Source organism: Manacus candei, unplaced genomic scaffold (genome assembly GCF_025592945.1).
Source record: "Manacus candei isolate 608988 ecotype Guabito, Panama unplaced genomic scaffold, ASM2559294v1 h1tg000052l, whole genome shotgun sequence".
Classification (NCBI taxonomy): Eukaryota; Metazoa; Chordata; class Aves; order Passeriformes; family Pipridae; genus Manacus; species Manacus candei.
Genome location: NW_026138100.1, coordinates 3,255,259 through 3,270,906, shown reverse-complemented (window position 1 = coordinate 3,270,906; position 15,648 = coordinate 3,255,259). Strand labels below are relative to the sequence as shown.

Here is a 15,648-nt window from a genome sequence, read left to right as displayed (position 1 = left end):
GGGTACACAATAAATATGTACATGAAGATGTCTAGGATTAGTAGAGGAACTATGACATTTGCTTCCATCCTGCCCATCTCTTTTCTTCCTGTTCTCTAAGACACTCTGTCTGCCACAGCCTCCCCCTGCTCCCCAGCTTCAAAGACTTTGATTTAATCTTACTATTGTGTTTTATGGGTGAGGATGCATGCAGGTAAATTGAGCGTCTAGGCATAGGAGAGGGCAGACTAAGAAAGATGTGACCAACGAGAATGTGAAAACAGCAAGAATGGTGACCACCCAGGACTTTTCCACTCTAGGGCTTCCATTTCTCCTTCTTCAGTTTGATTCCTTCGTACTTGGAGCAATGTACAAGGTGAACCAGCTGTATTTGCTCATCTCATGTGGATCAGCCAAGATGGGAGGGGGAACTCTTCAGCTTTACCTATTGCAGTAATCAATGAAAACTCTTGCTGAGGTAGAACAACAATTGAAGCATTTTCAGAGGCTCTGCTGTATAAGGGATCTCTATAACTGTTTTTAAAAGAATAGGAAGAATTGCTTCACATTATCAGAAGGTAACTCTAAAACAACCTTGAAAGAGGGTCACATATTTTTGATGCATTATGGAAAAGAAGTTCAACCTAATCAGTTTATGCAGTTTCAAGTGAGGCCTAGTAAGAAGGGAGGGATTGAACCCTGCAAGAGTTCAGTGGAGAACCCTATAAGGAGTTGCAATATGAATGTAAGGGTTATTAGGGACTAACGTCAGCATAGTTTGAACTAGCTGGATTTGTTCAACCTTTTTTCCACAAATAACTTAAGATAAGGCTTCAGGGATTTACCGCACGGAACATCAAAGGACTGCTTCCTGTAGTTCCACAGTGCTTTAGGAGAGCTTTTTTCCATAGAGTTTGTATTTTTTTCTTAAGGTAAATGTGTACATTTTTATGGAAGCATCCCTATTCAACAGAGAAATTGATCTGCACATGAAAAAGCCTTTATTTCCTCATTGGGATAACTTCTCCAAAAGATTAGCTACAGATAGGAATTTGTAGTAAGAAAATGAAGATACAGGTAATTGGATCGTACATTTGGTTTTTACGTTTTGTTAACATAGCAAGGAAATTGCATCCTATGAGCCCAGATCTGAGTTTCAGCATGAGATTTCACTTGTGACTAATCCAGAGATACCAGTGCAAGTTCTTCCTGTAGGCAGGTTACATCAGCTTAAAGTGGAGCTTGCCACAGTGCAGTTATTTTTTCTATATAAATGTCGTTACAACGTACAGAGTTTCCTAATATAGGTGGGCCCTTAGGAAGCTGGAGTAGGCTAACAGATATTTTTCAGGTCAGAAGGAATCAAACTGGAGAAACAGAAGAGGGGGAACCCTAGAAAGCAGGAAATCCTGAGTGGTGACTGGTCATCATGCAACCTGTCAGAGCAAGTTAGGAGGAAGACGCATCTGCATGTCTTATCAACCCCAGAAAACAAATTAGCCAGTAAGTGGGAAAAAATTTGCTGTAAAAGAAAACAAATTAGACTAAATAATGGCCATAGGTTAGATGCTACTGCATTCCTGAGGTTTGTTTTACTAATTGGAAGGGGAAAAGTCTATTGTTTCTTTCTCTGCTTAAAAAAAAAATTTTGTTCAGTGTGTTTGTTATCTTTTCTCTTTTAGCTTCAGCAGTTGATACAGACACTGCAGATACAGCAGCAGAAACCTCAGCCATCGCTACTTCAAGCCCTGGATGCTGGTCTTGTCGTCCAGTTACAGGCCCTCACAGCACAACTTACAGCTGCAGCTGCTGCTGCTAACACACTTAATCCACTGGATCAGAGTGTCTCTTTTAATAAGGTAGAAGTAGAATAGTAGAAATTTCAAGAAGTATTTATTAATAAAGTATACGTAAGTGAAAAGTTCTTTTGGATTTTATTGTTTGACTTCAGGGATTTTAAAAATACATTAATATATTATAAAGTTATAAAACTATTTTAAAAATACAAAACATGTCTAGACAGAGTAGTGTAAATTAAAATATTTTTATATGAGTTTAGGGCTAAATGCACTTCACAGAATATCTGGAGTTGAAAGGGACCCATAAGAGTCATCGAATATGGTAATGGATTTGATTGAGCAAAATTAAACTGTTGTTACATACTTTTCCTCAGCCTTTGTCACACAGCAGTGAGAATTGTTTCTTACAAGGTAATAAAAGGGTAATATGCAGAAATTAATATACACTGTTTTCTCAGAAGAGTAAAGTGATTGGATTTGTAATTTTCTAACATTGTAAATTAAATGCCAAGAAAACTTCTATCTTAGCCACAAAGTGATGTAAGTGAATAAATAAGTCCATGACTATAGTTAAGACTAGTCTTGCAACACTTTTTAAAGGATGTCAGAACATGAAACAAACCCAAACAAAGCAAGCCTGTAGGTAAAGAAACTTTGTGTTGCAAAAAACAACAAAACCCCAAAACAAACTACAAGCAAACCGCAGAACCAGAATGCTGGAATTTAAGAAAACTAATATAATTGAATGCCAGGTAGCAATTAACCATGCAGGCAATTACAGTCATAGTAGTATGATACCAGCAAAATAAAAAAAGAAGAAATTCTACTCAAAGATTAATAAATAAATAAACCTGGTTCTATTGTCTTTGAAGAAACAGTTTGCAAGATAAACCTACAGATAATCTTGGTAGGATTGTCCTGGAGTGAATAAATAATAAGAATAAGGAAGTTGGAAAAGCAAAAAACCTTTTTTTTTCTTAACTCAGATAGTCTCCTTTTCAGGAAATTAGCTGCTCAGACTGACAAGTAATCAGTTTAAAGATTTAGGACAATTTATCTTATGTTTAAGAGTTGTCATTGCTAATGAAAGTAATGCAGCTGTAAAAATAAGTCAGGAAGAAAATGACCTGTACTCATCCTATATAACAACTGTAACCATCAAGTAGAGTATAATCCCAGGGAATTTAATGCATCAGTTAATAGGGACTGCCATATAAAAAGTAATTAAGAATGTGGTATTATTCCTCAGACTTCAATTCCAGCATTTACATGAATAGGTATACTTGTACGTGTGGCTGTCTTGAATATTGGACAGCTTAGCTGAAGCAAATTGAAAGAATTCACATTCTGATGAGATGTTTATATACAGCCATAAAAAAGCAGCTTTTATGAGAAATAAAGAGTAAATATTTAAATCCAGAGGAAATTGTGAAGCATAGTTTTCATTCCGTGATATAACGTTGGTGAATTGGATAGCAAGTATAAATAGCGCAGGAGGATACTTCTGATGACTGCGTGAGTATCCATCTTTTTAAAAAAAATCCCTTTTTTTAATACATTTGGCAGTCCTTTCAATCCTTTGTTTTCAAGCTCTTTAGTCTATAGCATCTTGTGGTAATAAGTTGTGCACATTATTATGTGTTGTGTGAAAAATTCTTTTGGCAACATCAGAAGTGCCTGTTTTCTGAACTTGCTGCATAACCATATCCTTGCTTTATGGGAAAGAAAGATTTTTGATCAACATTTCCTCTGCATTTGTGCTGTCCCTTTTATTTTAATTTCCAAAGAGAATATCCTGATTCTTAAGAAGAATTTTGTTTCTTTTTGAACAAGAACCTTTTTCCATGTCTTTAATAATTTTTATAGGTTTTTCTGAATATACTTTCCTCTTAGCTAATTAAAGTAACATTCATTAAGTTTTGTACCACGTGTGTGTGGTACATTAAACTTGGATCCAATATTTAATTTGGTTTAATTACCATTACTTTATTTTAGAGAGTATTTGTTTACAACCATGTAAAAATTAAGGTTTTTCAGTTCAGATTTTTCCTTTCAATATGTTACTTAAAACAAACGCAAGCAAAAGTCATGGTGCACGTTTACATGTCTTGGCTGGAAGTTCTTTGGTCTTCTCTGGCCTCAGTTAATCTAAATGCTTCTTTTGCATATCATGAACTATTGACTACTTTCCATTTATTTCTTTTCTCAGATGTATAAATAGTACATATTCTGGTTTTTTCCTTTTTACTTTGTCATGATGGAAGATACATGATGATTAATAATATTTTAAGTTCAAGACTGATTGTTTTTCTAAAACACGTTTTTTTTTTAGAGCAGCAGCATTTTGTAGGTGCTTCACTGGAAAATATTCCAACTATACCAACAAGGCAGTCACTTTGTTTTAAATGGATTAGATATATATGGTGAAAGTTGTTCTGGATTTTAGCATCCCATCTCACATAAGCTTGATGGTCTGTGTTTCTGCTGTGTTTTCTCAGAGGCATATTCAGTCCTGCTTTCATAAACACTAGATTATTACATTGGGAAAAGTAGTTTTAAAAACTCTTGATTGATCAGTCTTCAAGTTAGCTTATGCTCTGCTCTTCTTGCTGGACTCCATTACTTGAGAGTGAGTAGAGCATCTTGAGAAAGAAAATGGTCTATAGGATCATCATGACTTGTTGCTGAAGCCGTTTTTTGCCTTGGTATTTCAAAGTAACTGTCCTATGTTCTCATCCTGTTGTTTTTTTCTTCTAAAATTAAGGTTTGAGAAGAAGTCATGGTGGGTTTGTAGTATTGTATTAGCTCTGCTTTTCAGAAGACTTCCAGGGACATGGCTTTAATAGCACAGCTATATCAATTAATAATTGCTGAAAAAAAGGCAATCTTACTGACAGATAATATTTGTGGTATTTCTTCATGCATGTTCCTTAGTTTTGTCTTCAAGAAGGTAAACCTTACTAAAATGCTTCTAGGCTTTTTAAAATTAATTGACAAACTTTTTTAATTCAGCAGAACTCCAATGTAGACATCTTTGTGGATAAAACAGGAAGTTTATCCGCATTTTTCTCTGTCAGATACCTTTCTTTATATTCCTCAGAAGGCTTTTTCAACTCTTACATGGTAACTGTTTGCTTTGATTTTTTTGCAGACTGTGTGAAAAGTTATTTTCAAAGAGCAGTGTATTTGAAGGAATTCAGGTTGTCTAAATGACGTGTGTGAAAATACAGTAATTCTTTGTGAAGTAATCAAACTGTGTAGGTCTTCTGTTGATATGAGCAGAGCAGTTTACTGATTGCCAAAGGATCGAATAGGTGGCCTCTTTGTAGTAATTTCTTCTAATTAAAGGTACCGTTACATGAAATTAATCTTTATTTAGCTTTACTCCAAAGTAGCTGTTAGTTACTATGGAAAGAACATGTGGTTGTATTTGTAGAAGCAGAGCTCAATAAAGCCAGGGACAAAATTTTATATTTCATGCGTTCAAGAGTTTGGTAGCAAGAGCAATATGACATTTAATTTTCTATTCAGGTTATTTGCCAAACTTTTTTTTTTTCCTCTTAAGTTGAAAAGTAAGAGAATTTTTCTTTTGAAAAGTAAACATGCATAAAGGGACATATAAGAAATATTCAGTAATGTTTATTTTGCTTTCTCCTAGAAGCTGATGGACAGGTTTGACTTTGGGGAAGAATCTGAACAGAATGAAGAGCCTAAAAAGGAAACTCCCACTTCCCAACTGTAAGACCAAGCTATGTTTCTTATGGAAAATGCTAAAATTTACCTGACGCTAGTTGAACATCAGGGTTAAATAAGGAAAATGTTTATTCAGAGCATAAGTACACTGAAACAGTAGAAAGGGGAAAGACAGTTTACTAAATTAAACATATACATTTTATTGTAAGTCTCTGTGACAGAACTTTTCATGACTTTGTCTTAAAGCTAGCACATTCTTTGCTTTGTTAGTTATAGAGTTAATGTGATAATGATGATAATAGAAGGTGGAATTAGTTACATTGTCCTCATTATTTTACATTTTAAACTTGAAACTCAGTTGTGAAGATCTATTTATTAACTCTTTAAACCAAGAGAAAAACTGTAGTGTTGGGTTTTTAAAAATTTATTTAAATTATTTCATTTTAGGCCTTTAGTACCAGAATCTGTGAACAACTCACTTTTTCACCAACTAGCTGAACAGCTACAGCAACAAAATTTAGAACATCTTAGACAACAGCTTTTGGAGCAGCAGCAGCAGCCTCAAAAGGTAAGAACGCCATCTTGTGGCTGTTGTAATAATTATGTTCTCCACTGATAAAAAAATCATACTCCAGGACAAAAAAATTGTCTTGTTACTGACACTTCGCTTATAATGAAAGCCTTTGTCTCTAGATGACCATCTAAGAGAGTCTTGTGGAATAAGTGGAAAAGAGTGCTTGTGCTGGTTTAAAAGTTAACCAGCAGGGGGAATGAACCCAACTCAAAGGAGAGATTATAAGTCAGAATAACAATTTATTAAAATAATACAGTAAGTACAATAATACAAACAAACAATTGGTCTCAACCCACAAAAACCCAAATGTATAACCCAGTACCCTGGGGCCTGAACAAAGTGGTGTTCCTTGGGCCCTGTTTGAGTCCAAAGTAAAGGGAGAGGGGAAGAACCTGCTGGTGGGAGAGCTGCTGCAGTCTGGCCAGAACTGGTGATCGCAGTCCAGTGGTGGTCTAAGTCTGGTTGAGAGCGATGAGATGCAGCCGTCCTCTGGATCCCACGAGTGGGTTGAAAAAATGTTCCAAAACTCCAAGATTATATATCCTCCAGTTCAGGCAGGAATGCTTGGTACTCCCCTCAGGGCGGGGAGTTCACAAAGGGTGTGAGGACAGAAACATCCTTCTATCTCACAGGCCTCTTAACACCTAGTTTATAGCCTGAGGAGTCAGGCTCTATGGGTAGAGGGTGCGAATAGTCTATTGACAACAATAGTCTAGTTTCTGGGAAATGACATGGAAGGCTATAGAATACAGTTTTGGGTTACACCCACCATGCTCTATGGGCAGAGGGTGCGAATAGTCTATTGACAACAATAGTCTAGTTTCTGGGAAATGACATGGAAGGCTATAGAATACAGTTTTGGGTTACACCCACCATGATGAACTGATCTCAGCTGTCCTAACTAGGACATTATCCACCCCTTATTCTATGCCATCCATGTCATGCCCAAATTAACCCTCTTTAAAAACTATATCCCTTTAAAACTATATACATCTATCTATCTATCTATCTATCTATCTATATACAATGAAACATTACAGACCATTCTCACTCAAAATTAGGTCCCCTTGTGGTACACAACGTGTCTCCCCATCTTTTTGCATTACCCACCACGTGGAACCAGGTCCCTGAGCAAAAACAATCCCTCGGATGGGTTTGCCTTTGCTTGAGGTGGGACTAATCCAAACAGTCTTCCCTAACATTCCTCTCATATGTACCACGGGGACTTTATCTCCATCTACAGTATGCAAAAGTTCTGATTGGGCAGGGCCAGCTCGATTGATGGAACCTCGGGTGTTGACCAACCAGGTGGCCTTTGCTAAATGCAGCTCCCAGTGTTTGAGAGTCTCCCCACACAGTGCCTTCAGAGTGGTTTTCAGCAGTCCGTTGCACCGCTCAACTTTTCCAGCAGCTGGTGCATGGTAGGGGATATGATACACCCACTCAATGCCGTGCTCTTTGGCCCAGGTGTCTACAAGGCCATTCTTGAAATGGGTCCCATTATCAGACTCAATTCTCTCCGGGGTGCCGTGTCGCCACAGGACTTGTTTTTCAAGGCCCAGGATGGTATTCCGGGCAGTGGCATGAGGCACGGGGTATGTCTCCAACCATCCAGTGCTTCCTTCTACCATGGTCAGTACGTAGTGCTTGCCTTGGCGGGTTTTGGGGAGTGTGATGTAGTCAACTTGCCAGGCTTCCCCATACCTGTACTTTGACCACCGTCCACCATACCATAGAGGCTTCACCCGCTGTGTTCCCCCATACAATGATGTCATCAATGTACTGTAGGTGCTCTGGAGCCTCACCCTTTTCCAGTGCAGTCTGGATCAGTCCATGGCAAATGCTGGGACTGTGTTTCCACCCCTGAGGCAGTCGATTCCAGGTGTACTGTACACCTCTCCAAGTGAAAGCAAATTGTGGCCTGCACTCCGCTGCCAAAGGAATGGAGAAAAAAGCATTGGCTATGTCAATGGTGGCATACCACTTGGCTTCCTTGGACTCCAGCTCGTACTGGAGCTCCAACATGTCCGGCACAGCAGCACTCAGGGGTGGTGTGACTTCATTGAGTCCACGGTAATCCACCGTCAGCCTCCACTCTCCGCTGGACTTACGCACTGGCCATATAGGGCTATTAAAGGGTGAGCGAGTCTTGCTGACCACCCCCTGGGTCTCCAGTTCGCGGATCATCTTATGTATAGGGGTCACAGAGTCTCGGTCGGTGCGGTATTGCCGACGGTGCACTGTTGCTGTGGCTATCGGTACCAATTGTTCTTCAACCTTCAGCAGTCCCACAGCAGAGGGGTCCTCTGAGAGACCAGGCAAGGTGTTCAACTGTCTAATTTCCTCCGTCTCCACAGCAGCTATGCCAAAAGCCCAACGAAGTCCTTTTGGGTCTTTGAAATACCCACTCCTCAGGTAATCTATGCCAAGGATACACGGGGCCTCTGGACCAGTCACGATGGGGTGTCTGTGCCATTCCTTCCCAGTCAGGCTCACTTCAGCTTCCAGTACAGTCAGCTGTTGGGATCCCCCTGTCACCCCAGAAATAGAGATGGATTCTGCCCCTACGTATCTTGATGGCATTAATGTACATTGTGCGCCAGTGTCCACTAAAGCCTTATATCTTTGTGGCTCTGATGTGCCAGGCCACCGAATCCACACAGTCCAATAGACTCGATTGTCCCTCTCCTCTACCTGGCTAGAGGCAGGGCACCCCTAGTCCTGGTCATGGTACTCATTGTGCTCTTCTTGTGGGTATGACCTGGAGGTCCCTTCAAGAGGATCAGACGTATCATCATTCCTGTACCGTCTGGAGTCTTGCCCACGAGAGACTGGAGCAACGTTTACCCTTGAAGAGTTCTTTATGGTATTTGTTCCTCTTTTCAGTTCACGTACCCGGGCTGCTAAGGAAGAGGTGGGTTTCCCATCCCACTTCCTCATATCTTCTCCATGCTCACGGAGGTAAAACCATAGATCGCCACGTGGAGTGTACCTTCTCTCCTTAGCTGGGGGACGCTGGCTCCTGATAGCAGAGACTCTTGTTCGTCCTGGCGAGATATGGAAAATCCCTTCCTTAATCTCTTCTCTTAGCTTCTGGTGTCCCTCTTCAATTTTCTCTTCCAGGTTTCGGACGTGTTCAGCCAGTTTGGTTTCCACAGATGAGACGTGGGCTCGTAATGGGGCGGTGACAGTGTCTTCATAAATCCTGAGTTTGCTAACCAATGCTCCCACCTTGTCCTCTCCCTCCCTCCATTGCAGCGTTGCTAAGTAGCGGGAATACATTTCTGGCCCGAGTCGTGCAAACTTTAACCACATTTGGGAGGTGCACTGTACGCCATCTGGACTCTTAGGGAATCTTTCATCCTCTGAAAAGATTATCTCCAGTACAGCTAACTCCCTTAAGCACCGGATACCTTGTTCCATCGTGTTCCACTGTCCTTGCTGTACGTGGAGGTCCTCCTTGCAAAGGTATCTCTCCCTCACACTGGACAACAGTCGCCGCCAGAGGCTGAGAGTTTCCTGCCTCCTTCCAATCCCCTGATCAATGACTACATCTCGAGACAGGGATCCCAGCTGTCTGGCTTCACTCCCATCTAGGATCGTATCGTTAGCTGCGGCATCCCAGATTCGGAGCAGCCAGGTCAGAATGGACTCGTTCGCCTGTCGTGTGAACTCTCTCCGGAGCTCACGTAGCTCACCCAGGGATAGGGACCGAGTGATTATTTCTGGCTCTGTCTCCTCCGGTGGATGTGAAGGTCCCGCCTCTTCGTCATCATTTGCTATGCGAACTGATTTAGTCTTTGATTTCCTTTTCTGGACAGGGGCGACTGCTATTGGTTTTGCTTGTTCTTCTGGCTCCTCGATGGTTTGTGTGGACACGGTGCTGGTTGGTTCATTTCTTTCTCCCTCTGACTCAGCTGTGGTTTGGGTGGACGTGGTGTCTGCGGATTTGGTCCTTCTCTCCTCGCCCTGACAGTGCTGTATCATGTCAAGCAGTGCCCGGTAGGCAGTGGCCAGGGCCCAGCAGGTTGCTGTGAGCTGGCCATCTCTGGAGCTGCCAGAGCATTTTTCCTTCACCAGTCTTATCATGCTAACAGGATCCTGCAGTTGTTCAGGGGTGAATTTCCAGGTCATTGGAGGAGAAAACTTTTCCAAATACTGGCTGATGGCCTCCCACTTCCCGTGCCATTCAGCATTATCTGCTCCCAGGGCAGGTGTCCAACCAACCTCCCTAAAAGGCACTTTTCTGACCCTAAACATGGTGTACACAGTACAGAGCAGACAGAGCAACACTAACAATAACATTATGCTGTCCTTAACATCAAAAGGGAACTCAATATTTTCAAAAACTGTTTTAGCAGGTCTGAAGGGGAAGAAGGAGGTGGGAGGCTGGAAACCATCCACCCCTGTTCCCCCAAAAAGCTGGGTACGATTTTTAATGAGGCCCCAGAGGTAGCAACCCAAACCAGGACAGGCAAACAGGACTGAATACACATTTACAATGAAACTCATTGCTTCTGATGTTAGAATGACATAAACATAATATATTAATAAAACAATTTGGATCCCTCTCCCTGGTCTTAAAGAGAGCATCAAAACAGGCAAATAATACGCCATCTGTGGAAATATGAACAGGCTCAAATACAACATCCATGTGAGTGCATCAAACAACATGGTGATCAGGGAGTTTCTATATTCAAATAGACAAATGCTTCAAATGAAATTGTGATTCTGACTTCTCTCTCTCTGCCCTACGTTGGGCGCCAAAATGTGCTGGTTTAAAAGTTAACCAGCAGGGGGAATGAACCCAACTCAAAGGAGAGATTATAAGTCAGAATAACAATTTATTAAAATAATACAGTAAGTACAATAATACAAACAAACAATTGGTCTCAACCCACAAAAACCCAAATGTATAACCCAGTACCCTGGGGCCTGAACAAAGTGGTGTTCCTTGGGCCCTGTTTGAGTCCAAAGTAAAGGGAGAGGGGAAGAACCTGCTGGTGGGAGAGCTGCTGCAGTCTGGCCAGAACTGGTGATCGCAGTCCAGTGGTGGTCTAAGTCTGGTTGAGAGCGATGAGATGCAGCCGTCCTCTGGATCCCACGAGTGGGTTGAAAAAATGTTCCAAAACTCCAAGATTATATATCCTCCAGTTCAGGCAGGAATGCTTGGTACTCCCCTCAGGGCGGGGAGTTCACAAAGGGTGTGAGGACAGAAACATCCTTCTATCTCACAGGCCTCTTAACACCTAGTTTATAGCCTGAGGAGTCAGGCTCTATGGGCAGAGGGTGCGAATAGTCTATTGACAACAATAGTCTAGTTTCTGGGAAATGACATGGAAGGCTATAGAATACAGTTTTGGGTTACACCCACCATGATGAACTGATCTCAGCTGTCCTAACTAGGACAGTGCTAAAAGCAGAAAAAAACCCACAATGAAATGTGTAGGGTGTACATTTTACTTCTTTTAGGAAAGAGTACTCTTTAGCTCAGAGTGATTGAGCTTTGGCTGTTCAGTTCTTTATATGGGGGAAAAAAAAGTTTTCCTCTGCTTTCAGAAAGAATTAGGTGACCACTGAAGTGATTGTGCTCTCGTCTCTTAAAGGGAAGACAGAATAAAGATTGTGGATAACTTGATTTTCCTCCCCAGGTTTTATGTCTTGACTAATAACTGTCTCATTGTGTCAAAGAATCTGACTCTTCTTCAGAGTCACATATTTCCTGAGAAATTATTCATTAAGAACTGATTCTTGAGACAACCCAAGGTTCCTTCTTAACTGTGTGAATTGTGTCATCTCTATTCTACACTGAAATAACTTGATTTATTTCTACTGAGGTTAGTCCTCAGTATTCAGCTGTTCTTTTCCCCTCCTGATCCCATTAGAAAAAAAATCCACAAGTATTCTGTCTTGAAAGTGGGCTTTCTGTGAAGTATTTGGGTCTGGTTTCATAGTAAAATAGAAAAGCCAAGTGACCACAAACTTCACAAACACCTGTTGGGGATTTTGGTTTAAGCTGTGCAGAGGTGCAGTCATAGAAGCATCAAGGTTGGAAGAGACCTTTAAGATCATTCAAGTCCAACCATCAACCTAGCACTACCACTGCAACCCCTGGATCACTAAACCACATCACCCAGCACAGATCCCGATGCCTCTCAAACTTTTCTCCAGGGATGGCAATTTCACCACCTCCCTGGGCAACCTGTTCCAGTGCCTGAGCCAGTCACCCAGCTTACGGTCAAGAATGTAATTTGAATTTTGAATTTGTGACTTTAATAGTTTATTTTTTACCTTAATCTACTGCTTTATATTACTGGTTTATTTTCATTTCTCATTTAAATGTGGTAAATGAGGGAATATACAACATAGCTACAGGCTAAATAGTTTTGCATGTTGGTAGATACCTAGCAATTTGTCTTTAAACACTGAAAAATGTTGTAAAGTAATAAAACTTTAGAGAGTGCATCTGTTTGAGGAGCTTTTGATGTGACAGATCTAAAAGTAACTGTCTAATTTGAAAATAAAAATGTTGAATACCTAACTTACTGTAAAATAAGCAAAATCAGACTTGAAATTAATTGCATCTATGAAATTAAGTTACAATACATTTATGGGTAGAATATTTACTTGACTCACCTCTTACTATTTGATTTTCTATTGCAAGTCTTGAAGTTTTTTTCCCTTCAGATCCACTCAGCTTTTTATCTAGTCAGTATGGAGAGAAAGTTTTATTTTCATCTTAATAGCAGCTAAAAGATAGAAGCTTCTGCTGGAACTACTTTGTAATGACTGCAGCATGTTATGAGGAATATTTTCTTTAATCTGTGTGCAAGTTTCATTGAGAAAGATTAAGGGAAAGAGAAGGAAAGATAAAGCATAAAACAAAATTATTAAGCATCTGATGAGGAGCAGAGGGAGAGGATAGAAGGAGCAACAACAAATGTAGGAGTTGATAACAGGAAACAGATTGTTGAAGAAAAATTAAATATAAGGAAAATGAGACAAAACATACTGAATTATGGTGGAATTTTTTTTTACTAACTCCTTATAAGCAGTTTAAAAAATATGAAGATTAAATAAAATTTTTACAACTCATTCTGCTAACTTTCTGTCATTCTCTTGACAGATAGAACACCTAGCATTTGTTTAATTAAAAGCTTAGTTATAATGTGGATCACTGAAATATTTACCTGCAATATTGGATTATAGATTTAAAATGACTTTTCAAAATTATCCTGATAGCATTTCTGAGTATTTTAATTTCATTTATTCTAGTTCTTGAATTTATTTCATGTCTTAGAGATATTTGTTCCAAATCTCTACTTTCAGGCAATGTACAGGCCATTATAGTTTTTTCTCTAGCAAATCAACAATGCATATAGTATTCTACATTTTTTTTAATTTTGGTGGTTTTTCAGAACTGCTTGTTTTGTTAGGTGTCTTGTAATTGACATATTGACATAAATGATGTAACAGCCTCCCTTATCTTTTAGTAAGTACCTGTCTTAAATCATGCGCTGTAAGAAAGTTTGGACTAGTGAATTTTTTTTAACTAATTCAGTTGGTGTTGCAAATATTTGTATGATATTAGGATCAAAATAAAATTTATTAATGCATGTACATGGGTGACAGGTGGGTATCTTTCAAGGTCACTGTACATACAGCCACATTTGGTCTGTGAATATTTGCTTTGAAATCAGCTGAATTAAGCAACAAATTTAATCATGTACTTTGTACTGCATTTTTTGATTCAGCAAATAGGTACTAATCTTTTTTATAATCAGGAATATTAGTGATTTGAAGGGTTTGTATTTAAGGAGGATACAGTAAAAGTAATGGAGTGACATCCAGCTCAGCTTTCATATTAATGGGAAGTGGGAAAATAAGACAAACTTGATAAACAGTTTTTCAGAGTAGCAATAGTATTACAGTAGTAATATTTCCATGTAGTATTACATTTTGACACAGGAAGTACTTTTAAATATGAGGAGTTTTATGATATATTATCTGTTATGTAGGCAAGCCCTGAGGAGAATCAAGAAGGAAATTTTGGTTCAGAGCACTCTGCATCACCATCACAAGGGAGTAGTCAACAGCAGTTTTTAGAAGTGGAAACAAATGTAGATGATTCAATGGATATTCAACAACAGGTAAAACTATTTAAAATTTGATTACAGAAGTTGAAAGGAAGACACATATTAACATGATTTCAAGTCATATATGTTGTGAGTGTATTTATTATATGTTAGTGAACATCTTTTATGTCTGACCTCAGGACATGGATATAGATGAAGCTCAGGATATTGCTGAAGAAGAGATATTTGAACAAGAAGAAAAGAAATCAACTGTTCGTTCAAGATCAAGAACTCGTTCAAGATCTCGTTCAAGGTTTCATAATTAGCTTGAATTAAGTAAACAAATGTTTTCTGAAAATAAGTTCCAATTTCTGATTGTCAGTCTCAGTTACATATCTTCCAAAATGGTCGTGAGCAGTTTTTGGCAATGAAAAGAAGTGTTCATTTAACATTTGTGTGCTAGATGCAGACTTTCTGTATGACAGGTCATTTGCTGTATCTGTGCTTTACCTGAAATTTTTTAAGACTTGTTCAGGTAACAGAAATAACAAACACTAGCCACCTGGACAGGCTTCCTGTGCCAGTGAAATAGAACATTTTGAATGTGTTTGATTTGGTTTGGGTTTCTTTAAGGGTGTATATTCTATTTTTCACCTGAATGGTATTCAGTTTATCTCCTGAAGCAATTTGAGTGTCTGGAAATTATTGAGTGAGTGGAAATGTCTGCATAGTGCTTAAAGTTAGTAGTTAAAAGACAGCTAAGTTAGAATATTTTTTTTTAACTCAACATACTAAAATTAAGTATCTTGTAGGTCACCAAGAAAACGAAGGTCTAGATCACGGTCTGGTTCTCGTAAGCGTAAACACAGAAAACGTTCACGCTCAAGATCAAGGGAAAGGAAGAGAAAGTCATCTCGGTCATACTCCAGTGAAAGAAGGGCTAGGGAAAGGGAAAAAGAACGTCAGAAAAAGGGATTGCCTCCTATACGGTCAAAAACACTAAGTGGTAAGTGGCAACTGCTTAGTGTTTTAATAACGTAGAATTAAAGGGAAAAAAGGCTTTGTTTTCACTGAAAGAACAAGATTTATCCTAAGTATTGTCACAAAATACAGTAACCATATTCTTATTTGTAAGTTTCATTTCTGATGTTTCATGCAACTTAAACAGGTACATCATGTCATCTCAGAGGAAAGCAAGTATCATACTGTTCTACTGATGCTTTTACTCACACTGTTGCACTAATGATTTTATTTCTAAACAGGGTGCAGCAGGGGCTGTCCCCAGTTTACAGTCTGCTTTCTCTTTAATGCTGTCTTTAATGGAGCATTTGAAGATGTTCAGCACTTCATCTGAAAATTGTTATGCTGATATTAAAATTTGTGGTACACACTTTGAACACTTTGATGTTTTAAAATTTTTACAATGCTTTATAAAGTCCTTTCTAAGGAATGTAGAGCCAAAGCAGGTGGAATTTGCTATCAGAAAACAGACCATCATGATTGTATCTTAAGAAAGTATTAAAAAATC

At 39.2% G+C, this 15,648-nt stretch overlaps 1 protein-coding gene across 4 annotated transcripts in view; it reads left to right on the top strand.

The window, feature by feature from the left end:
* Positions 1-15,648, top strand: part of SCAF8 (SR-related CTD associated factor 8) — a 91,998-nt gene that overhangs the window by 29,454 nt on the left and 46,896 nt on the right. For 2 of the 4 annotated variants that reach the window (XM_051801677.1, XM_051801676.1), the window contains exons 7-12: positions 1,662-1,838; positions 5,437-5,516; positions 5,919-6,039; positions 14,064-14,195; positions 14,321-14,433; positions 14,933-15,126. In XM_051801677.1, coding sequence (XP_051657637.1) covers positions 1,662-1,838; positions 5,437-5,516; positions 5,919-6,039; positions 14,064-14,195; positions 14,321-14,433; positions 14,933-15,126 — 817 coding nt within the window. Of the gene's footprint in view, positions 1-891; positions 1,483-1,661; positions 1,839-5,436; positions 5,517-5,918; positions 6,040-14,063; positions 14,196-14,320; positions 14,434-14,932; positions 15,127-15,648 lie in introns of those variants that run through there. The other 2 variants (XM_051801679.1, XM_051801678.1) reach the window with 2 other exon arrangements.